This window comes from Nesoenas mayeri, assembly GCF_963082525.1.
Source record: "Nesoenas mayeri genome assembly, chromosome: Z".
Lineage (NCBI taxonomy): Eukaryota > Metazoa > Chordata > Aves > Columbiformes > Columbidae > Nesoenas > Nesoenas mayeri.
This window is the reverse complement of record NC_137542.1, coordinates 27718539-27742318: the sequence shown is the minus strand read 5'-3', so window position 1 is coordinate 27742318 and position 23780 is coordinate 27718539. Positions and strand designations below refer to the sequence as shown.

The following is a 23780-nucleotide window of genomic DNA, read 5'->3' as shown; positions in this document are numbered from 1 at the left end:
AGGGAAGTGATTGATTCACCACTCCTAGAGATGTTTAAAAGATGCATAGAGGAGATTCTTAGGGACATGGTTTAGTACCAAAGTTGGGTTAAGGGTTGGACTCTATGATCTTGATGATCTATTCCAACCAAAATGATTCTATCAGTCTATATTAGCATAGTTGAAAGATGAAAGAGACAACTAATCATAATTCTATTTTTCAGGTAAACAAAGCAGAGAAATTACATGAGCTCTAACTCACGTAATTCTAGACAGCCTTACCAGGGCAGATGCATTATTGGACCTGCTGGTCACCAGCACAAGTGGGCTAACTGGTGATGTTGAGTTTGGAGCTCCAATGATCATGCATTGCTGGAGTTCACAATCCTGAAGGTTATGGGTCAGGCAAAGAGTAAAATCAGGACCCTGAATTTTGGGAGAGTCAACTTCCAGCTCTTGAAAGAGATAGTAAGACCTCCTGGAAAACTGCCCTCAGGGACAAGCAAGCAGAATATAGCTGCCATATCTTTAAGGATACTTTCCATAGAGCACAGGTGTAAGAAATCAGGAAAAGAAGGCAAGAGACCAGCATAGATGAGTTGGGACCTGCAGGTCAATCTAATGGATGAAAATGAAATGCGCAGGCGACGGAGACACAGACAGGTATCCGGGGAAGAGCATAGAGACACTGCCTGGTTGTGCAGAAATGGGGTCAGGAAGGCCAAGGCATAACTGGACCTGAACTTGGCAAGGAATACAAAGACTAATAAGAAAGGCTTTTATAGGTGTGTCAGCCAGAAAAAGAAAGTCAAAGGAGGTGTATGCCCCCAAGGATATGTGTGACTGGCAGACGGGTAACAATGGACAAGGAGAAACCTGAGGAACTCAACAACTTTCTTGCCTTAGTCTTCACTGGCAATCTCTCTTCCCACACTTCTTGAGTGGATGGACCTCAAGGCAGGGTCTGGGGGAGCAAAGTCCCTCCCACTGTAAAGAAGATCATGTTCATGACTTCCTGAGGAACCTGAACACACATAAGTCTATGGGACCTGATGAGATGCATCTCAGAGTCCAGAGGGAATTGGCTGATGTAGTTGCCAAGCCACACTCCACAATATTTGAGAAGTCATAGCAGCCAGGTGAAGTTCCTGGTGACTGGGCCCATTTTTAAAAAGGGTAAAAAGGAGGATCCTGGGAACTACCAGCCTGCCAGCCTCACCTGTGTTCTTTGGAAGACCATGGAATGGATTCTCCTTGAAGCCATGCTAAGGTATATGGAGGACAGGAAGGTGATTTGAGACAGCCAGTATGGTTTCACCAAGCGCAAATCCTGCCTAATCTATGATGGAGTAATTACATCAGTGGACAAAGGAAGGGCTACAGATGTCATCTATCTGGATTTCTATAAGGCATTTGACACGGTCTCCTACCACATTCTTCTCTCTAAATTAGAGATGTGAATTCAATGAATGGACTGTTCAGTAGATAAGAAAGATTATGACATCCAGAGCACTGGTCAGTGACGTAATGTGTGTATGGAAATTACTGATGTGGTGTCCCTCAGGGAATTATATGAGGGACAGTACTGTTCAATATATGCAATACAGACAGCGGGATGGAGTACATCCTCATCAAATCTGGGGGTGACACCAAGCTGAGTGGTGCAGCTGACAGTGCTAAGGGACAGGGTGCCATCCAGAGGGACCTGGATCAGCTCAAGAAGTGGGCCCATGTGAACCTCATGAGGTTCAACAAGGCCAAGTGCAAAGTACTGCACAGGGGTCAGGGCAATCCCAGTATCAATATAGGCTAGGGGATAAAGGGATTGAGAGCAGCCCTGTGGAGAAGGACTGGGGGTATTGGTGGAAGAAAATCTAGACATGAGCCAGCAATGTGCACTTACAGCCCAGAAGGCCAACTGTGTCTTATGGTGCATCAGAGGAAGCGTGACCAGCAAGTCAAGGGAGATGTTTCTGCTCCTCTACTCTAGTCTTTTAGGAACCCACCTGGACTACTGTATCCAGCTGTAGCAACCTCAGTACATGAAAGATGTGGATGTGTTAGAGAAGATCCAGAGGAGGGCCACAAAAATTACCAAGGGGATGGAACACCTCTCTTATGAAGAAAGGCTGAGAGAGTTTGGATTGTTCAGTCTGGAGAAGAGAAGGCTCCAGGGAGACCTTATTGCAGCTTTTCAATATACAAAGCAGACATGATAAAGTCACAGGACAAGGAAAAATGGTTTTAAATTGAAAGAGGGTGGATTCTGACTAGATATAAGGAAGAAAGTTTTCACAATGATGGTGGTGGAACACTGGAATGGGTTACCCAGAGAAGTAGTAGATGCCCCATCCCTGGAAACATTCAAAACCAGGTTGAATGGGACTGAGCAACTTGATTGAAGGTGTCCCTGCTCATTGCAGGGGAGGTGGACTAGATGGCATTTGAAGGTCCCTTCCAACTCGAACTGCTCTGTGATTCTATGATTTCGAAAGTTCCCCAAGTCTGTACCTCTGTATATTGGGACTCAGCCAAAATCTTCTATGCATCAAAAATACAAAACAAGATTTTGTTTGATCTGTTGAAAACACAGTGTGCTAAAACAGCCAGAAAGCATAACCTTGCCATTCCTCTGAACTTCAAAGATCAGTTTAAACATGATTGACATGGAAATGCGTGTATACATATATATGTTCTTTCTTTGACAAAGTATTCATATGCTATAAAAATCTCTGTTCCATTCCTTCACTTTGCACTACTCAGACCTCACAAATGATACAGAAAACATTTAATATCACTTGCTGAAACTGCTCAGATGTGGTGTTGAACACTATAGAAAGCAGAATAAATTTTAAATTTATTTTCCATGTCAGGACATCTATCTGTAAGCATTTGTGTCTTGCTGCTGGTAGTGTGGAGTGACTTGCCTTTCCTGTGACTGACAGTATACGCCACACCAGATGGTACAGATGAAGAAAATGATCTTCGTCTTCCCTCTTTTCTCATTAAAGTTCCTTCAGGTCAGATCTATGGATACTCTTGGCTGATGTAGCATTATTAGCAGAATGTTATAGTATGGAAGAAGAATTGGGCCTTCAACACAACAAAGCTGTCTCTTTGAAATATCAGCACAAAACTGATATTCTGCCATACATAGGAAACTTTAATTGGGGATTCAGTAAATAACTGAATGAAGCACCCTTCAAAATGAGGTCAGTTTTTCTGCAAACCTATATCAGAAAACATGTTACATATTATAAGATTTTTATTCCTAAAAAAAACACATTAGTTACATAACATGTATGAAAATAGAAATAGGAACTCCATCAAACAGTTAAAATACTAGTATCATAGTAATTCTTTAATTCACCCATAGAAGTTATAAGAAATTTAAAAACAAGTCCATCCATCGATCCACTTCTCTCTGCAGCTACAGAATATGATACCCAGTATAATCCCACTGTGCTAGCAGAGAGACTCAGTAACATACAGGGCATGCCTCTCCTGAGCATCTTAGCTAGATGAAAAAATTGACCTTCACAGAGGAGTCTTATCAGTTATGAGCCATCTCAGGGAAGATTGTGCCCTAAACTTCATAGTGCACCTTCCCCTGTTGCACCTGGTCACTGAGGTCCAGAAGTTATCTGTTACAAACTGGCTGCATAAATGTAATGCCATGTAGGTTGCCTTTTCTAACAATACCATTTTATTTCAATTTATACTTTCACTCTTGTCCAGAGAAGTGTATCCTTATCTTACAAAAGTAACAGATTTTAATTCAACTGCAGATCCATAAGCATTTTCTGCCAAAGAACTACTTTGCAATTAATGCTAATCTAATATTGAAATTAAATGGAACTTTTTAAAATCTAAAAATGTTCAAGATCCAAAAGTACCTGAAATGTAGACATTGAACCAGCCTGCTCCTCTTTATGCATCGTGCAGAATGGTATGAAATCCTAAGCCTTCAGAAAGCAAAAGATGAAAGCATACACCTTCAGTTTTTTTAATGAAGCCTCAGATTACCTAATTTTAAGATTCAGTGAGACAACTTGCAGAGTGCCGGAGGTGGCCCTTGAAAACATGGAAAGAGCTTTCTACAAGAAATGAACTGACAAGTGAGCCATGTTCTTGCCTCCTGATGCTATGGTATGAGGCATGTCATTCAAGACATGGCTCCAAAGAACACCCAAATAGAAATACTGATAAAATTCCAGGTACTGGACATACATGTACCTCGTAGGCTGATATAGCCACTCCATAAAACAAGTTGCATTAAGTCACGCAGAATGCACTGGTTTAGGGTGTGTTTTTTTTTCTCCACACAATGAGAAAAGATGGATGTGTCACTAACAGACATTGAATCTACTAGCAGAGAATTAAGGTTCACAAGATTTCAGTTGTGCTAGATCATCTCAGTCATAGTATACCTCATTTTAAAATAGCTGCATTGAAAAATGAAATTGGCAGATTAAAAAGGCAAGAAGTATAGTCAGCATACATGCTAGAAACCTCCTTAACAACTGCAGTTTACCTGAAAAGTAGTACAAGATGAAGATGCTTTGCATCTTGTCTTTCTTGAAGTTTCCCTGTTTATAAAACAAGTTAACAGACTTAACAGACATCACAACAGTCTGTGAATTTCTTATGTGTCTGACTGACAAATTCAGGCGCAGAAACAACTGATATGTCAGCAAAAAATTTGTACACTCATGTGGTAGGTCTCTTCACAAATAAGGAACTTCAATTCGAAATAGGTATTTGGTGACGCTGTAGGGTTTTGTGTAATAATCTACCGCCACTCTCTACCACTTCTGGGTAGCAACTACAGTCATGCATTATATGACCTATCTCATTGAGATTTCTCCCCTTAAATTAGCTCATCATGTAACATTTTGTGTCTATTAAAAACAAACAAACAAACAAAAACAACACAACAAACAAACAAACAAAAACCTGAACTCTTTTCCTAAGAAAGTGAATAACTAAATAACCAAATAAACTAAAGCTTCAAGACTTTACTACTTTTTGCACTTGTCATAAAGAAAATGGATAGAAAGGGAACAGGGAGACTGATTACTGAAAATGTAATTCAGTCTCAGAGTTCTGATGATCTCATAAAACTTTATGGGCCTGTCAAAAAATTCTTGACTGAACTACAGACATGTTATCAATCTCTTTGAATCCATTTTCATATATGTTATCAGTGTCTCTCCGGCCATTATTCTATGTAGAAAATCAGGTAAAATTAGACTTTGATAATTTCTGCTGGGCTGAAGTTTGCCTTTATTTCTTTTGAGTAAGTTTAACACTGGAGAGTACTGATGCTGCTCTCATACATTTCTTTAACCTTCCCAGAAAAAAAACTTTTAAGGATTTTAAAATCAAAACTTGAACTTCCTAAAAGATGATAAACAGGAAAAATTTTTAGCAACTCTCTACCTTATTTTGTGTATCAGTTGCCTAGTTTTCTCCTTTTTTCCTAATGTTGTATAAGGAACCAATTCACCTACCAAAACAGAGCTGGCATGTACTTGCTCATTTTTGCAGCATTTTTAATCATTTTACCAGTGTTCCTTTAATTGTGTGTTCCTATATGAATTGTATGTTCAACTTCCAAAGCTGCCCTTGAAATGTTGATTCTGGGAAACTAATTTTATAAACTAAATCAGAAGAAATTGTGTAGCCTACCTCTCAGGTCACTGCAAGTGTAACTTAAAATACAGGCCTCCAAACAAACAAGGAAACACAATAGACACTGCCAATATTTTTCTTCTTGACCTTTTAGACCATGCTCACATGATGTTTCTTCCAGTTTTTGGTATTATATAAAGTCATTTGCACAGCTCCAAATTTCTTCCGTGGGTTTTGAGGGAACCCAGTGGCCTACTCTCTGGGAAAATACTCATTGATTTTAGCACACCAATGGGCTAAGTTCATTCTTCTAGTTCACTGATTTGGATAGTCTCACTTTTCCTAGATGCTTATATTTAATTCCTTTGCCTGTTAAAAGCAATATATGCTTTTCTGATTCCATTACAGTTCCTTTTTACCAGCTGAATTTTTTCTGGTTTGTCCCCTGTTACCTGAAGGAGGAGGAGAGAAAGGACAAAGGAGAACTGCACTGTTCCTGCTCTTGTTAGCATTTCTATTCAATGTCCACTTATGATGTGAAGCTAATATTCACCTTTGTTTCTGTTTTCTTCATATCATTGTTTAACAACTCTTTTCAGGTAGACTACCTTATAGTGTAAATTCAGAAGTGAAACTTAATTACAGTTTGTATTTCCTCAGAACAGAATATAAGCATGGCCAAACCAGACCTCAAATAAGTTTAATCCACTCCAACATTGTTTGTAAATAACCAGTAAGAGATGTTTAGAGAAAAAGTAGGAATCTGTAAAGAAGATCCTGACACTTCTCCCTGAAGCTGCCCCCAATTCATCTTCCAGGAGACAGGATATTAAGAACCTGAGAAATACAGATGACATCTGAAACTGTGGCCAGGGACCAGCCAACAGTTTCATTTCTTCATGAACATCTCTCAGAGCAGCTGTGGCAGAAAGCAGTTATGCATTCAACAAAAGAAACAGTGTTGGTACATGCCTGGGAGTCCTTTTTTCAGTCTTTATTATATATTCATACCGTGCCTCACATATAATATCCCTTTCAGACAGATATTTGTGCTCATAGCAACATGCAATGTTGTTTATAGAACTCTCCATACTTTTTTTTAAAGGAAAACAGACACTCAGAACAAGTGAGGGTTAGTATTTGAATTTGACTGTCAAGATGCACTTCACTTTTACAGAAAATAGTTATTTGCCGCCTTCTCCTTATCACCACTGGCCAAATCCTCTTTGAGATGATGTCCTCGTTCATGTATCAGAATAAATACAAGAAAAATTTAGTTATTTGAAAACCAAAACAAAGCAGCTTGGTCCCATTTACCTTCCACTAAGGCATTTTTAATGATATTACTGTATTATTGCTAAAAACTGTGATTTAATTTGTCAAAAAAAAAGATTTTAAGATTGTGATGAAATACCTTGTAAGCTAAATAAAATAGGTGGAAGAAACATAGTTTGTTATCTTACTTCAAATGGGAGCTCTGTTATTTCCATATTTCCAGACAAATCCAGCTTTTCCAGATTCTCACAATCACCCAATTCTGGAGGGACTGACTTCAAATTATTGAAACTCACATTGAGCACTTTGAGGTTTTTTAAGCAGCCTGTGAGGGAAAGATAATTAAAATCAGCACATTAAAAAAAAAAAAAAATAAAAAAAATAAAATGAGAGAGAGAGGGGAAAAAAGGGGGGAAAAGAGGAAAAAAAAAAAGGAGAAAGTAAAAATAAAAGGCATACTCAGTTTGGCAAGAAAAAACTCCTTAATGTGATGATGAATAAGAGATGAAAAATATTTTCTGAATTTGTCACTATCATTGAGGGGTCAATAGTGCTGTGCTGCACTCATATGGACTTCCCTTCATCAGCAATGGTTTTGGCAAGAGTTTGAAAGGGGGCAGGAAAGATTTGCAATGATCTTGATTCTCCCAGGGATGAGATACCTATTGACCTCAGTTGAAACTACAGAACTTGGCTTTTGGTTTGGCCACTTCAGAAAATTTGGCTGCTAACTGAAAAACATCTTAGTATTTTTTAAAGAAGCTGTTCATCAGGAACAATCGGTCCTACTAAACTTATTACATCAAGAATTCTGTCATTGGTATCCAGCACTGCGTACCTTTAATTATAAAAGATAATGGACATATGCATTTGTTTTCTTTATTGCAATTTATCATCCCTGTTGGCTTTATTTTAAGGCACTTGTAAATTCTAGGCTACATTTATTCACATTGTACTTTCTGTTTATTCAATTTATAGCATTATGTAATCTTCAGTAAAAACAGATTTAGAAACATCATTAAAATGTAAAATATATTATACTGAAAAGGTCAAATATACTGTGACATAGTCCAAGGGGAAGGAAGTATGGAATTTGAGTGTATCAAATAGCACTATTTGAAGGTATCAAATAGTTTTATTAATAGCAAAGGGATCTTTACATACACCCATAACAAAATGAAAATATTCCATGGACAGCCATGCTGTTGTATTACATAAATGATCACAGAATCACAAAATGGTTTCAGTTGGAAAGGACCTTCAAAATCATCTAGTCCAACGCCCTGTCGAACCTGACTTGGAATGCTTCCAGTGACAGCACATCCCCAGCTTCTCTAGTAAACCTGTTCCAGTGTCTCACCACCCTCATGATAAAAAATTTGATCCTTCTGTCCAATCTAAATCTACCCTCTTTCAGTTTAAAACCATTGTCCCCTGTCACTATAGGCCCTGGTAAAATGTCTTCCCCCATCTTTCTCTTAAGTCTGCTTTATATATTGAAAGGCTGCAATAAGGTCTCCCTGGAGCATTCTCTTCTCCAGGATGAACAACCCAACCCTCTCAGCCTTTCTTCAAAGGAAAGTTTTCCATCCCTCTGACCATTTACATGGCCCTTCTCATGACCTGTTACAATATGTCCATGTCTTTCTTGTACTGGAGACGCCAGAAGTGGACGCAGTACTCTAGGTGGAGTCTCACAAACATGGAGTGTAAGGGGAGAACTACTTCCTTGACCCACTACCCACCTTCCTTTTGATACAACCAAGAATATGGTTGGCTTTCTGGGATGCAAGTGCATGTTGCTAACTCATATCCAATTTGTCATTCACCGGTATCCCCAAGTCCTTCCCTGTGAGGCTACTCTCAACTTGTTCATCGTCCAGTTTGTGTTGATACTGGGGATTGCCCCAGCCCAGGTGCAGGACCTTGCATTTGGCCTTGTTGACTTTCCCAAGGTTCACATGGGCCCACTCCTCAATTCTGTAAAGGTCCTCATGGGTGGCATCCCTCCTCTCAAGTGTATCAGCTGTACCACTCACCTTGCCATAATTTGCAACATTTCCCTCTAATCAGTGATATTCCTGCAATATTCCCCTCTAGCCAGTGGCGGAGTACAGCATTCACAAGGAAAAGCAGCAGCAAGAAAATTAAATGCAATATAGCAGTTGGAAATTGAGAGAGAATAGCATCTTGTGTCAATAGGTTCTCAAAGGAGACTATATCTTGGCAAACCAAGACAAGACATACGAGAGATTCATTCTCTTCTCCTCTTCTCTTCTCTCCTCTTCTCTTCTTTCTCTTCTCTTCTCTTCTCTTCTCTTCTCTTCTCTTCTCTTCTCTTCTCTTCTCTCTCTTCTTCTCTTCTCTTCTCTTCTCTTCTCTTCTTCTCTTCTCTTCTTTTCTTTTCTCTTCTCTTTTTTTTTCTTCTTCTCTCTTCTCTTCCCTCTCCTCTCCTCTCCTCTCCCCTCCTCTCCTCCGCAGAGTCTCCCTTGGACACAATATTGTCTTCAAATAGTGGCTGGACCACCCAAATCTTTCTCACAGGTGGCAGACAAGCTGTATATGCTAAAAGCTCCCTTATATTAATCTCTGCAGGTTGCAACAGAGAAAAATATAGAAACTTCCTGTCGGCTTCCTCACAGTTTTAGCTCTAACAGAAATTGAGAAGGTATCCTTTAAGGATAGTAACCTTGTCTTTCTTAGTCACTGTGAAGTGATGTTTTAGTTAAAATATCAGAAGCAAAATTTTCTGTAAGACTAAAACAGGCAATGTTTTGGTAGTACACTACTATCCCACAAGGGTCTTTGGGGCTGGTGAAAGAGAGTAATGGAAGCAACTTGATGGTGTTAATGTGTGAAATACTTGCTTCCAGACCTTTAAGCCCATAAAAGTAATCAGAGCTTAGCCTACCTATGATGAAGCCTCACCAGGTTTAATATCATGATATAGACAACAGAAGGTATTACATCACATGCTAAGTAGCACAAACATCAACTTAACACTTCATTGCAACAAAATAATAACTGAAATGGAAATGCCTTAAAATGAAATAGAGAATTAGAGAAGGACAAATTAATTCTTCATCCAATTAATCTCTCAGTGAAGGAGAGCAAATCCTATTGGAATGAAAAACGAACTACTTACTCGTTAGCACTGGAATATTTTGTCTTTTCTTTTAACATTGGGTTACTGTACTGAGTCTGTCTGGAATGGAGTTAATTTTCTTCGTAACAGTCTGTATGGTGCTACGTTTTGGATTTGTGACCAAACAGGGGTGATAGCACACCAGTATTTTCACCGTTGCTGAGCAGCATTTGTTCAACTTGAAGGTCTTCTCTCTTACTCTGCTGTCCAAATGAGTTAGCTAGGGGTGGACAAGAGACAGGGAGGGGACAGGGCCAAGACATTGGCCCCAAATTGACCAAAGGAATATACTATAGCATATAACGTCATATTCAGGATTAAAAGGAGGCGGGGGAGAAATGTTGGGAGTTTTCCAAGGTGGGTATTGCTCAGGGGCTGGCTGGGCATTGGTCAGCTGGTGGTGCATGATTGCTTTTGCATCACTTGTTTGTCTTTTTTCTTGCTTGCTTGTTTTTCTTCACTTATAAAACTGTCTTCATCCTGATGCACGAGTTTTCTCTGCCCTTCCAATTCTCTCCCCATCCTGCTGTGTGAGATTGAATAAGTAGATGTGGGGTTCTGGGCAAGCTGTGTGAGGCTTAGCTGCCTATGAGTGTTAACCCACAACAGAAGTATTTGGTAACACTTCAGCCACTGGCATTTCTACCTCTCAGTTCCATTAGCAGTTGAAGAACTAACATACACAAGGCATCTAGTGTCAACAGCATCCTAGTCATGCTCTTGTCTAACTCTGGTCAGATGATGCATCTCCAGTGCATAACTGGGAGACATGGAGCAGAATTGCTTACCAAAAGAAAAAAAAAAATCACAAATCTTTAGTAGACTTTCTGGATTTCTGGGCAGAGTGGCATAGACAAGTACACCTTCCCCTTCTGACTTTTCTGCCTTCTGAAACCATGGTTTTTCAAGCTTTTTCTCCTCTCACAGTTTCTAACATGTAGGTCAATGTTTATAATATGGTTTGTCCCAGCTTGCAGGTATGAGAAAGCAAGTAAGTAGAAGATGTATCACATTTTTTCTTTCAATACATGATTTCTCATCTGATAGAAGTGCACTACAGTATCTAGAGTCAATTGATAGCAGTTACTGTGGCTAAGATTATGAAAATTACTGGAAAAAGCCATTAGTCTCATAAATTAATTTAGTTCTGGTAGCAAACTCAGGACAACACAGATATGTGAGATACAGTTCACCAAGATCTGCCTTTGGGGAGCAATCTCTTGCAATTCTCTGTAATGGCTGCTTTTTTGCCTCTGGGCTCTCCAGTGGATTAATTTATGACACCTGACAGCTGAGCAGCAGTCAAGCATTAACCCTCCCTCTAGGTCCACAAGACACACATAGGACTTACCAAGAGCTCCTGGATAAAACCCTTCCACCACCACTTCACATAATTCCATTTTTTGATTTATCACATTCCATCCTGTAGTTTGTCTTTTAACATCCACTGCTCTTATGGAAAAACAAAGTTACAGAGTTCATCCTTTTCATGATTTTGAATGGTCTTTGGTCTGCTAATCTGAATTTATTCATATTTTGCCAATTTTATTTTTAAATAGCTCTTCTGTTTCCCTGCTTTTTACTTTTCTGATGTTTTCATAGGTAGCAGACATATTAGAATTTATTTTTCTAGCCCGAATAAGCTGATTCTTCTATTCTTCACTAAAGAAATAAAAAATCCCCTCCTCCATTGGTCCTAATAGACTTCTTTGGCATCTGTTCCCACCTGAAATAATTTTTCTTGAATCTGGGTGACTACAACTTTATGTACACATCGTACTGGATTGTTCTTCTATGACTCTTAGATCAGGAATTTCTTTTCTTCAATTATTTGCCTTTAATGAGCTCATACCTTGATGCACAAGTTACATACATGATCTTGAACACCCAGACTTTGTCAGTAGAAAATTTCAGTAGCCCAGTTCCTCAAAACACTTGAAAAATAAACTCAGCACTGATCCTTGAGAAACTCCACAAGTGATCTTCCTCCTGATGGATAATTTCTCTTTTCAAATGAGTGCCTTGTTGCCTCTGCTTTAGCAAGTCCTTTGCTCGTTTTCACAGTTGTTGCATCAAAGTCAATTTCCCTAGTTTCAAACATTGATTTTCCATAGTTCAGTGTATCAAATGTTTTATGGGATGCCAGAAAGACAAGATCTACTACTTTGAGCTCAGTCATCTTTGCAAAAGAAAGTCAGAAACCCAATTAGTAGGGCACAACTTGTTTTTCCTTTATAAATTTTGAATTTCAAACCACTTTCCACATTCACTTCCATGCTTCTAATTACTCCTTCTTCTAAAAAACTGTTTAAAGTTCTTACAAGCAACAATCTATACAAGGATAGAATTAGGTTATATGAGTTACCTGAATGGTAATCCAGGTTACAGACCGAGATCTTTTCCTTTCTCAGATGAAAAGAGTAAGACTGTCACTTTCCTTTTCAACTAGACGTGTTAAACAAGGTCGCTATGCTATTTGTGTCGGAGAAAGAGTGCAAATATGACAACATACATGGCAATTCAAGATTTTCAAATCTAAGTATCTTCACACGAGTGCAAAATTGGGGAGCAATGACTCTCTAAATTACATTTGGATTTTATTGCAATAACAGCTGGAGGCTGGGGGTGTAAGAAGGGTGGTGAGACAGTTTGAACTACTTTCACTACCCTGTAATCTGTATTTAGGAGCTTATTTATACCTTCTGAGTGCAGAAGTTCTCTGCTCTCTTAGTTGTGGTGCCCAGCCACCACTAGGTTAAATAAGCATGCAATACAGCCATTGAGGCAGCTTTAAGAGGGGACGGAGGAGGTGATACCCCCTTCACAGCTGCACAAAGGTAGAGTAGGATTTGACCACCACACCTGCCACCTATACTTTCAAATAATACTCAAGCACAGCTTCTCAATTAAAAGCAGTAATAGTAAAATTGGTGCTGTTACAACACTGTTGTTAACTATGTTTAATGGTAGTGAATTTTCAGTTCTATAAAACATGCAAATTAGGGACTTAAACAACTAACATATCTGTGTTTTCCACAGAGAGGCAGTAAAAGCAGTAATGAAATCCATGGCTTCCCTGGCAGTTTCACAACTAAGAATATTTTATTTTTAAGTGGGAGCTGCAATGCCATAGTTGTTGCCTAAGACAGCATTTATTGCCAGTTTAAAATTTTAATTCATTATTTTAAAAAATAAAACCAGTAATTAAACTCTATAATTTATGAGGCCAAATGCAACTTCACTATTTAGACAAAACTACATTACTGCTTCTAACAAGGTGTCAAAGATGAAATACAGATAATGTTACAGAGAGCCTTTATTGTCTAAGGATCCCATTCAATGCAAATGCAGATCCACTTGTATAAACTGGAGTTAAACGCAAAGCAAATTTTTGCATTAATCTACAGTGATCTGATAGCAACTTCATATGGGCCATGACAAATAATCTCTTTTTTCCAATCATCTCTACTGATTGATTGACATTGACTTTGATTTATCTGAAAGGAGATAATTAATTTCAAGCTTACAGGTAAGAGTGAGCACTTTTTTTTTTTTTTTTTTCTGTCAAAGTATCCAAGCAAAACAAAGATGAAGACTTACTGTACTTCTTTTGCATAATAGAGTTGCAAAACCTTTTTGCACACAGGGCCTGTAGAAGCTGTAGGATAGTAACAGATTGACCCTGAGCTAGTATAATTTCATTCTTTAGCCAACCTCCACAGATGCAATTAAAAAATAAAAAAAAATTAAAAAAAAAAAAAACACACAAAGAATGTATTTGTGTAGCAAAACAGAGCTAGAATGGTAGAGAGATGCCTAAGAGGAAAAAAAAAAGTAAGGTAAGAGTCTACTGAAAGGACTGAGGATGAAAAGAAAAATGCAATGAGCTGATGATATTTTGGTAGATCAGAAATTCTATAGAAAAGTATCTTACTTCCTTTTTTCATGTGGGTGGATAAACTGAAACATGAACTCTAATCTCCCTGAGGATCCCCGAAAAAGGGTGTATCTCCCAAGGGCAATGTAGAGTATAAGCTCAGTCTCCAGCCTGGAAAACATTTTCTAAGCATCGGAAATAAACATGGAGTAAACTGTTTGAGAACGGTAGAATGATACATTTTTATCACCTTGGAAATGGAAAAAGCTTCTTCTTGTATAAAAGTTGTCCATGATAACCAGAATGGTGTGCATAGCCTTCAACGTTCCCACCATGACCCAACTTAAGACTGAGAAATAAAACAGTTTGCTAATACCAGTGTGCTCTGTGTAGGAGCATGTTCTAGCATTGTTATATATAATGTACCCTGTTTCCTCAAAAATAAGACCTACCCAGAAAATAAGCCCTAGCATCTTTTTTCAGGATTTTTGAGGACGCTCAAAATATAACCCCTACCCCAAAAATAAGCCCTAGTTACAGTTCATTTTAAAAGTCAATTTAAGTAGTGTCCAGGCAGCTATACATGTAAAAAAGTAATAAGTTTTGAAGCAAAAATTAGTGTAAGACCCTGTCTTATTTGGGGGGAAACAGGGTAGTTACATAAAGCAATATGACAAAGTCAATAGATATGAATCTTTAGTCAAAAATAATTTATGTAATGAGTAATTTCCATAACAGTGTTTACAGTCTGAGCTCAGTACCCAGTGGCACTGTTTAAAATCCTTTAAGAAATTCAGCTTAATAAAGTACAGACCTTTGCAAGATCCAATAATATTGAAATTTGTTAAAGCAGTATGTTTGTATTACATTTTAGTACAATATTCCTATTTTGATAGCTTAAGCAAAAGCATAAAAAATATTATTTTCTCTCTAGTTGGTCCAGTAATAATAACAGGTTTGTACTTTTGTGATGCACTAACGAAGGGTTAAATTTTGAGAAGCCTACCAGCTGTTCCTGTACAAGCAAGCCATAATTTGGGTAGCTAGCCTTAAAGAAACTGGCATCTTCCTAAAAACAGTCAACTTGCAACAGAGGTATTTAACACTTCCCCTTCAAATGGAGAATATACTTAATAAAAGGCAAGAGTAAGAGATGAGTCTGCAACTCCTCAGAACTAGACCGCATTTAAACTGAGAATATGTATTTTCTTCTTGGAAACTCACACATCAGCACACTGGGAATCTCATTAATAGAAAAAGCTATTTTATGTATCAAGAAGTCATTTAAAACTGCATTACTTATAGTTTTCCCCTCTGAGTTCTAGGAAATTAGATTAATGGTATGCACAAATGAAATTTTATACTGTGAGGTTAGAAGACAAAAATTCCTTGTGATTTCTTATTAAACTATGTCTCAAAAACACTGCTATTTTTCCTCTTAAACATTTGGCATAACAAAAATGTGAGAGAACATAAAGAGGTACAAAAACTTTATTAACAGGTCTTTGATGTGTTTCATGAATAAATTGTACAACAGAAAATCCTGATGTAGCCTTACGATCCCATCCAAGCACAAAAGCTTTGGGATCACACAAATATACATTTCACTACTTCCTAGGTGAATACAGGGATCTGTTCTAGTGGATATTTTCAATTATACCAATTACTAGTGTCCTAGCACTAACTGATACACAGCAGCTGCACTGCAGACATGCAGTCAGAGCCAGGGCTGCAAATTCACCCAGAGGCAATTGATAGTTTCATTGTCAAAGAAAATCCTTTATCTACAGCCCTGATCATGATTTTTTCTGTAATTCCCAGGAAAACCAAATCTGACAACTTTGAGACAGATAGCAACTCCATTTTTCAGTTTTCTCCATTTTTGTTTAGTTGTTTCCCATAAAATTATTGGATACTCCACAAAAATAATAAAATCGAAAGTGTTCTCATTTGTCTTCTGAAATAAATTTGATCTGTTCAAGTGCATACGTGATTATAGCAAAGAGTGTGATTTGAAATATCTGACAGTGGATTCATGTCTGTCTTCTCTCTGATTCAGAGTAGAGCATTCCCTTCTAAATCAGGCAAAACAGGAACATGAACTTCAGTTTCTGCAAGTATTTTAGTCCAGAGGTGGCTACTGTAGCAATACTTTTTTTCACTGAAAATATTCTCTCCTGTTCTCACACCTTTAATGCCCTCTTCTGAGAACCAAAAGCAGTCCAAACATGGCTAAGCAGTTTATCTTCTGCTGGATGATTTGTTGGTCTAAACTTGGCTTCAATTCCATCTGAAGATTAAAGACTCAACTGCACGCATGTCACTGCCAACTTCAACCATCTGTCATTACCCTGAAGTATGTTTTAGCTGTGATATTTACCTACTTGCTGCTGTTTTGTAAACAGAACACAAAATGATGAATACCTCAGCACTTAACCTTTCCAGAGACCTTATCTTCTGATCACTCCTTCCTTAGATAGAGCTCCCAAACCAAATCCACATGGATTATTTGCCCTGTGATTATCTAGTAGCTAGATGACTAAAGCATGGAAGGTTTTGTTTTGAAGCAGCACTCAAATACTTCAAAATATCCAAGACCTTTCATAGTAATGTCTTATTAAAATAATGAACATTTCCAACACATATTAGTGTTTATGCATATGTAGTACATTAAATAAGAGCCTAGCCATTTGCAAGCATACCACCTTGCATGTCAACAAAGAGAGCACATACAAATTGAGCTAAAAACTTCTCTGTAATTTATGCCATAACAACAAGTGCAGCTCCACACTGCATTACTAGCAGGTAGACTATCAACACAGGACATTCAGTAAGACTGAAAATCATTAAGCAGTTTTGACCAAAAAAAGGGCTGAACAGTTCAGTTGCACATCCTGGAGTGGCTTCTTTATACCATTTCTTTTTAAATTCCATCAGTGAATCTGTGTCTTTGTCTAGATAGGCTAGAATCACTTCTGTGGTGTAGAATTGTTGTATAAACAGCATCTATGCCTAACCAAATTTGTTAATTTGGTTATGCAGTGTCTCAGCAGGGAAGAATGAAATCCAGGTTTCTCCAGATGAGTGATTAGTACAGTCATGCCCACTCTCATTTAATGAATCTTGAAAAAAAAGAATTCTGAACAAGAGGTCCTTGTTAAGAGGAGGGTGTTGAGTGCTGTTAACACGGTGTCTGAGTCAGGACCTACAGCACAGTTTTCTAATATTCACTGGGCTTTCCAGTCAAACATTTACATAGAAAAGCAGCAACAAAAACACTGAAAGAAAGAAAACAGCATCTTGGATATAAGACAGAGGGATGAGCATATTGGAAGGAAAGTGAATAAATGGGAATAACGTGAAAAATACTGATGAGCAGAAATCATATAATTTAAACATAATTGAAAGAACAGTGATTGCTACTAGAAGCATTTGAAATTTTCTTCCTTGTTCCCCAAGAAAGCTCTGATATGGCCTCTGTATTACCCTCTAAAGAGAATTTGTTATGCTTGAATAATCTAATTTTATACCTTTATTCTGAAAACAGAATTTATTAGCGTTCATAATCATTTTTTATTTGGGATCATTTTCATTAACGATCCATAATCTTACAAGAAGAATGCAAAAAAAAATTTATTAGCCTTTAGCTGCCTCAGTTGTTAAGCAGCCACACCTTATAACCTTATGTTTAATAGTTTAGGGTAGCCTCTGGATGGGAATTATGTCCTTTCTCTTTTTGTCCACACCACCTGATATAAGATGTTCATCCACTGAACTCACTGACCCATCTGAATTCCACAAAGTGCTGACAAAATAGCACTCTTTATGTCCATTATCTTCTGCTTGCATCCTGTTTATAAATTGTTAGTGTATTTAGCTGACAATTTGAAGCTATAGAATATATCTCTATCAGTGGGAAATTTTCTGTGTAAAACAGAATGTAAGTAAATCAAAAGCATTGGTGTTACTCTACTAATAGAGTAGAAAAAGAGTAGAAAATAGTAGAAAAGTCTAGCACTGATTTCTGTGTTTTGGTGGTCTCTCCCTCTTTCTCTTAGTTAAAGTTATGATAACTACAGAGGTGGAGGTTTTAGTCTTTCTCTTTTTTTGAAGATTCTTGGCTCTTAGTGTACATTAGGAGTACCAATCATCGGGAAAGCTTAGGACTACTGCATTTAAAAACAAAGACTGAAATGTTAGCATGCCTGTGTGCATGGACTCAAATACAGAGGCCTCATAGTGGACCCAGTTTTTTCAGTTCTGAAAGATACCACCCGTTACAGCAACTCTCTTCCTTGTAAGGGCAGTAAACCCTGTTCAAATCATTACAATCTTTCAAACAGGCTTTTTATATTGTAAGATCAAAAACTATAAGGAGCCAAACACTGAAATTCTTGTTGTCATGTAGCTTAAAATACCAAACACCAAAGTATGCACGCATTAAGGATTTGTTTCTCTAAAAAGCCTGATTTCATGTTGGATTATTAAATCCCCACTTTATTAAATGGGGATCATTAGTGTACTCATTGTAAAATTCAAAAGATGGATTTTATGCAACATTATATTTTTGATTTCTTTTTACCACAATATTGCGTTTAAATTCATCTTGTTTGAGGTTTACAATTCTGTAATACTTCTGTTTTTCTTGACCGGTAAGAAACATAAAACACCACTTGCTCTGCAGAAGAACTCTTCATCTACTTGAATACAAGCAATATCTATCTTACAGTCAGATAACAAAATGGGTCATCTTTTTCCCATGTTGGAGCCATACTACACAGGTGGTATTGCATAAAATTTTACAAGTATAGTTACAGCCAGAGAGCTGTAAAAATTTAGAAGGGGCTGTTCACTGCAAACAAGTGAGAGGACAATTATCAGTAAATGAATAACAATATCCATGGATGCTCACTTTCCTGCGATTTAGTTAAATGGTGTATAAATAGCTGAGTATCTTGAACCAGCTTACCAATTTCCACTGGGAGATGGCTGATTTGATTTTTTGACAGCTCCAGTACTCTCAGATCTTGAAATAATGCAATGTAAGCTGGAATGGTTTGTATCAATGTATTGGACACTTGCCATTCTTTCAGATAGGTCTGTTCTTTCAGAGAATCTGGGAATTCCTGTAAATGAGATAAGAACAGGTAAGTAGAAAGCATCAAGTTAGAATTTTGTTCTAACGTGTTTCTAAAAACAGGGGTGGGGTTGGAATTCAATAGCCAGACTTCAACACTTTGGCTTAATTATCTTGATGTACAGGAGCAGTTTGGCAAACTCTCATAGGAGCTGTTTGCTTTTGAAGAGCACTGCAGCTGTCTGTCACCACATATTTATTTTTTAACTGCTAATGCAATCTTTTTGCTCTAAAACTGAAACCTATCTGAAGCACTCAACCTGTTTGGTGTCTCCCATATTATCTCCTTTTTCCAGCTGGAGGATTTTTTTAAAAAAAAACACGTTTCAGTGCTTTAATTCACACATCAAGATGTAAAATGCAACACAGAACAGAAGAGTGAGTATGGAGAATATCTAAACAGGGTTTGAAAAAAAAAAAAAATAAAAAAAAAGTGACTACATTCTTAATCCCTGCCAGTGTTTCAAAATATGTTTGCTAAGATGGAACACAGTCCAAAGAACAGAAACATTTCAGATAGGATACACACACATCACCATTTGAATTTTTTTTTTCAAATAAGTGACTTAACTTCCTAAGTTATTTCAGCTACGTTTGAAAAAATAATTGCTAAATTTCATTAGGAAGAATAAAGATACTCAATTTTTAAATCATTCCACAGTTGCAATTAATTCTTATTTTAGTAATGCAGAATCTTTTTCTTTAGGAACTCTAGTATTGTTCCAAATACTGAGCAAATAAATTTACTTCTGAGTCATTTTCAGACTATTCTATTTGTCCAAAATCTCCAATGTGTAGCAGTTACTAAAAGTTTTAAAGCCTTTAATTCTTACAAAATTGCATTAGTTAATTGGTATGCAGTTCACAAGTACACATCTTTGTTTGAATTCTGTCATCAAATTCCTTGAACTTGGAACAGACAGAAATCAATTCATAAAGCTGAAGGTCAGATCATTTAAACTCTACTTTCTAAAGCAGCACATAATTTACCAGTCTGTCCTGGGTTTCATAACACTGTGCATTTGTAACATCTGGAATAAATAATCTGGATTATGTATTATCACTAACTTTGCTCCATAAAAAAGAGATGTAAGAGTTCCAGCCTTTATTTCCTTTATAACCTTCATTTTTTTTTCCTGTGCCTGAAGAATACAACACGGTAGGAATTACTGTTTTTTATAGAGTGGGCATTGCACACTATTTTTTTTCCTTCTAGATTTCACAGATCCCCCATGACATTAACAAGAGTTATACACTTTAATTGTTTTTTATTAATTCTGACCTTCTGAATGAGGAATAGTGCTACTTAACTCTTAGCTGAATTGAAGCATCTAATTGTAATTAAAGATATACTGGACTGTTGATCATCAGCTGTTCTTTGTTTGGTTGCTGCCTGTAATTTCAATTCTTTTCGAATTTACAGATGCAGACTCTCAGCCTATATAGCAGTTCTGCCTTGCTACTTGCCCTACCATAGTTGATATCGATAGTTTCATGTCTTGCTTCATTTTCCTCCTAGGTGTATATTGCATTGTGATCTATCTTCTATATTTGTCAGTTTATGGCAGTTAAAAAATGAAATGCTTGAAATGCCTCAGGGCTGGTAATGAGAAATCTCTCCAGCTTTCTATAGTGGGTTACTATTCCTCCACCTTCAGTATTGCACATTTTTCTGCAGCAAAATAAAAGAATACCAACTGCAAATTCAGTTAGTATTGTCCTTCCCACTTGTACAGAACAGAAAATGCAGTATGGGAACAACATTTAGCTGGGGTGTCATAGATGCCCCTGTAGGAAAGAACCCTGATTCACATAGAAAACAGACGAAGGATAGTCATAATGAAGAGAAAAAAAAAGATGTCTGGGTAACAGATACTATTTGCCACTCTATTTCTCCATAGTCCAAGTCTGTCTTTCTACTGACCTGGTTTTTTACACCTTATTGTCACAACAGACCATCTCCAGCTTCTTGCTGGCAGATAGAGCAGGGAGCAAAGGGGAACGCTTGTCCCTGTGAAGCCAACAGCCTTGCTATTCTTCCAGACTGAAGGGCGTATCCCACAAAATTCTCCTTGACACACTGAAAACAGTGCAGCACAAAAATCACTCTCTCAGATGAAGATCAAATGTCTTCATAATTTTAGAAAAATTAAGACAAAATATTAAAACCAGAAATACTTCTATATTAAGGGTAGTTTAAGGTACCAATATAGTCTTATGCAGCAACTGAAATAAATTCAGACATTACTTCAAAAGACTGGAAGTAGATTTCATTCTTCTGCCAATTGTCCTGACTTAATTTTCTTTCTTGAGTTTATTTCTTTTTATCTTATAATCATATATACAATTCAAAAATTTTGCTATAATGTGTGGTTTTTAGCATTCTGCATGTTACAATACATTTTATTTGTGTTGCTGAAACATGAATTGATGTGATATTTCACTTCCTTTACAAACTAGATAGCAATGGGAACTGAAATTTGCACAAGCTTTACATTTGCTTTACTCTTTGATTCCCTTGTGTTCTTTTGTAATCTTCTGCTGCCATGCTAAAGCTGGCAGTGTGCTGATAAATTGCTCTATGAAGACTGACACTTGGAGGATAGCCAGTCTTTTGCCTTTAACAGCAAAACAATACCACAATTTCATTTGATTTTTTTTTTTTTTTGGGGGGGGGGAGGGGGGTGGTAGCAAAAGGAAATAAATAGCAAACCTACAACCATTTTTGATTGTAGTATTTTCTAATTAGGACAGAATTTACCTGCCAAACATGGGCCTGAAATAGAACTGTGACCAAAGTTCCAGTTCCTTTTCCAGCTCTGTAGTTTTATCTGTCATGGGCCAACCCAAAACCTTGGATCTAAGCTTCACTCATCTTTGAGAAAGTTTGGAGCTAGATCCAAAGCTAGTATGTCTCAGTGCCACCAGTATTACCTGACTGGGTCAGGAATTTTATATTCTTTTTTTGGAAAAACTATCTCTGTAAGTTAAATAAGCACAAAAGAGGCTTTCTCTGTCCATTCAATGCAGCAATTCTGCTTGACCCTTTGAGGCAAATAAATACCTCGTTGTCACTAATGGGAATGACAAATGGAAACTCTCTGTTTTCTGTGAAAATACACAGCACGTTAGATGATAAAACTGGGAGAATAAATGCGAATGTAGTAATTAGTTTTCTGCCTTTTTCTGTGAAGAAATTCTATGCAAGAGGATAATGATCTATGAGTAAAAAATTCTACCATTAATCATTCATTTACTTGTTGTGCATATTTGACATTAATTTGAAGTATGTATGCATACAGATCCTCTGCTTAGATAAAGCAGCACAACCCAGAACAGTCCTTCTCTGTACTTGATTGAACACCATCTTTCCTTTGCCAATAATGATATCACAAATTCAAAAATTTGTTTTTCCTGAATATTTTCTGAAAATCATTTAAAATTCACTGATGCACTAGAGAATAAACCTTCATTAGTCAGGAGTAGAAAGTAAACACTCACAGGGGAAAAGCAGAGTTAAAGTGAATTCATTGAAAAACTCATATGAATATTCATGGCATTATTTTGCCACAATTTTCGTTCTGCTCTAATAACAGTGCTGTTTCTCTGAAGAACTAATTTAATTCAGTAGATACATGTTTACATGTACAAAGGATCTCAATTAAGTGTTTCATCAACTCTTAATCATTCTCTCCTAGGCAACTGATTCAAACACACAATTCAAGAGTCCAAAGTCCTTATACAGCTGCTTTTCATGCTGAGTTTGCCTGGAAAATTCTCAGATAAAGACAAAGTTTTTTCTGAAACATACACTGGGAACCTCAAATTGCTTGTGGAAAAGTACACCATTCTTGTGCTGTCAAGTCCCAAGAGTATTAGAACTGAGTTCTGCTAGGGAAGGGGAAGGAAAAAGGTCTGTCTAGTTTAATTCACATCAGATTATGAGACTAGCCCATCTGTTATTATAAGACCTCTTCTTTCCTAAATAGAAATATTAATTCTCTTCTGTTTCTAGATGGTAGAATTGCACCACACAGGGATGCAGACACTTGAGTCATAAATATTTTCTTGGTGTGCAAAAGACGAGGCAAGGACCACTGAACTTTAAGGATTTTGTCACATAGCCTCTTCCAGGTGGAGCTCTGGTACACAAGTTAGAACTATCTCATCACTGCAGTTACCAACCACTGGCCACAGTTAACCACCCTGGTCAGGCATGGCCAAACCAGTACCCAAGTTACAGGAGGACTTTCAAATTCAGAGGAACATGTTCTACAAGCAAAAATGCTGGACACTAATCGTACTTAAAGTGTCATAGTTCAAAAGATTTCCATAGTGTGACTATGGTGTTAAAAAAACATTGTGATATGAGAAGTCTAGAAGTTCAAATTGTATTTCTCAAAAAATTGCCTTAAAAGTGAATGATAACTAGTAAGAGTTAATGATCCACAGGGAATTATGGATCTGCATAAACAGAACACAGTTCCTTAGAATTCATATCCTGTAAAATCAGGCCTTACTCTGTGCCTATTTGTGTAAACAAATATTAATTGTATGAGCTTTATCTTTCCTGAGATATATTAAAATAATTACTTTACAAGTACAAGGAACAATGGGTCTCCACCTAATGAAAATATTTTATCATTTCAGTGACATTGGAGAGGTGGGAAAAATGTGGCACAGAGGTCCTGAAGGAAGGAATTCCTGTCAGAATTCAAAACGTGTGATCTGTT

General features: G+C 37.3%; 1 protein-coding gene across 1 annotated transcript in view; it reads right to left on the bottom strand.

The window, feature by feature from the left end:
- LRRC2 (leucine rich repeat containing 2) overlaps positions 1-23780 on the bottom strand; it is a gene marked incomplete at its 3' end in the record, with an annotated part of 59771 nt that overhangs the window by 23475 nt on the left and 12516 nt on the right. Inside the window, exons 3-4 of the mRNA XM_080362409.1 lie at positions 18880-19036; positions 7077-7213 (exon numbers count right to left, since the gene is read on the bottom strand). Coding sequence (XP_080218535.1) covers positions 7077-7213; positions 18880-19036 — 294 coding nt within the window. The remainder of the gene's footprint in view (positions 1-7076; positions 7214-18879; positions 19037-23780) is intronic.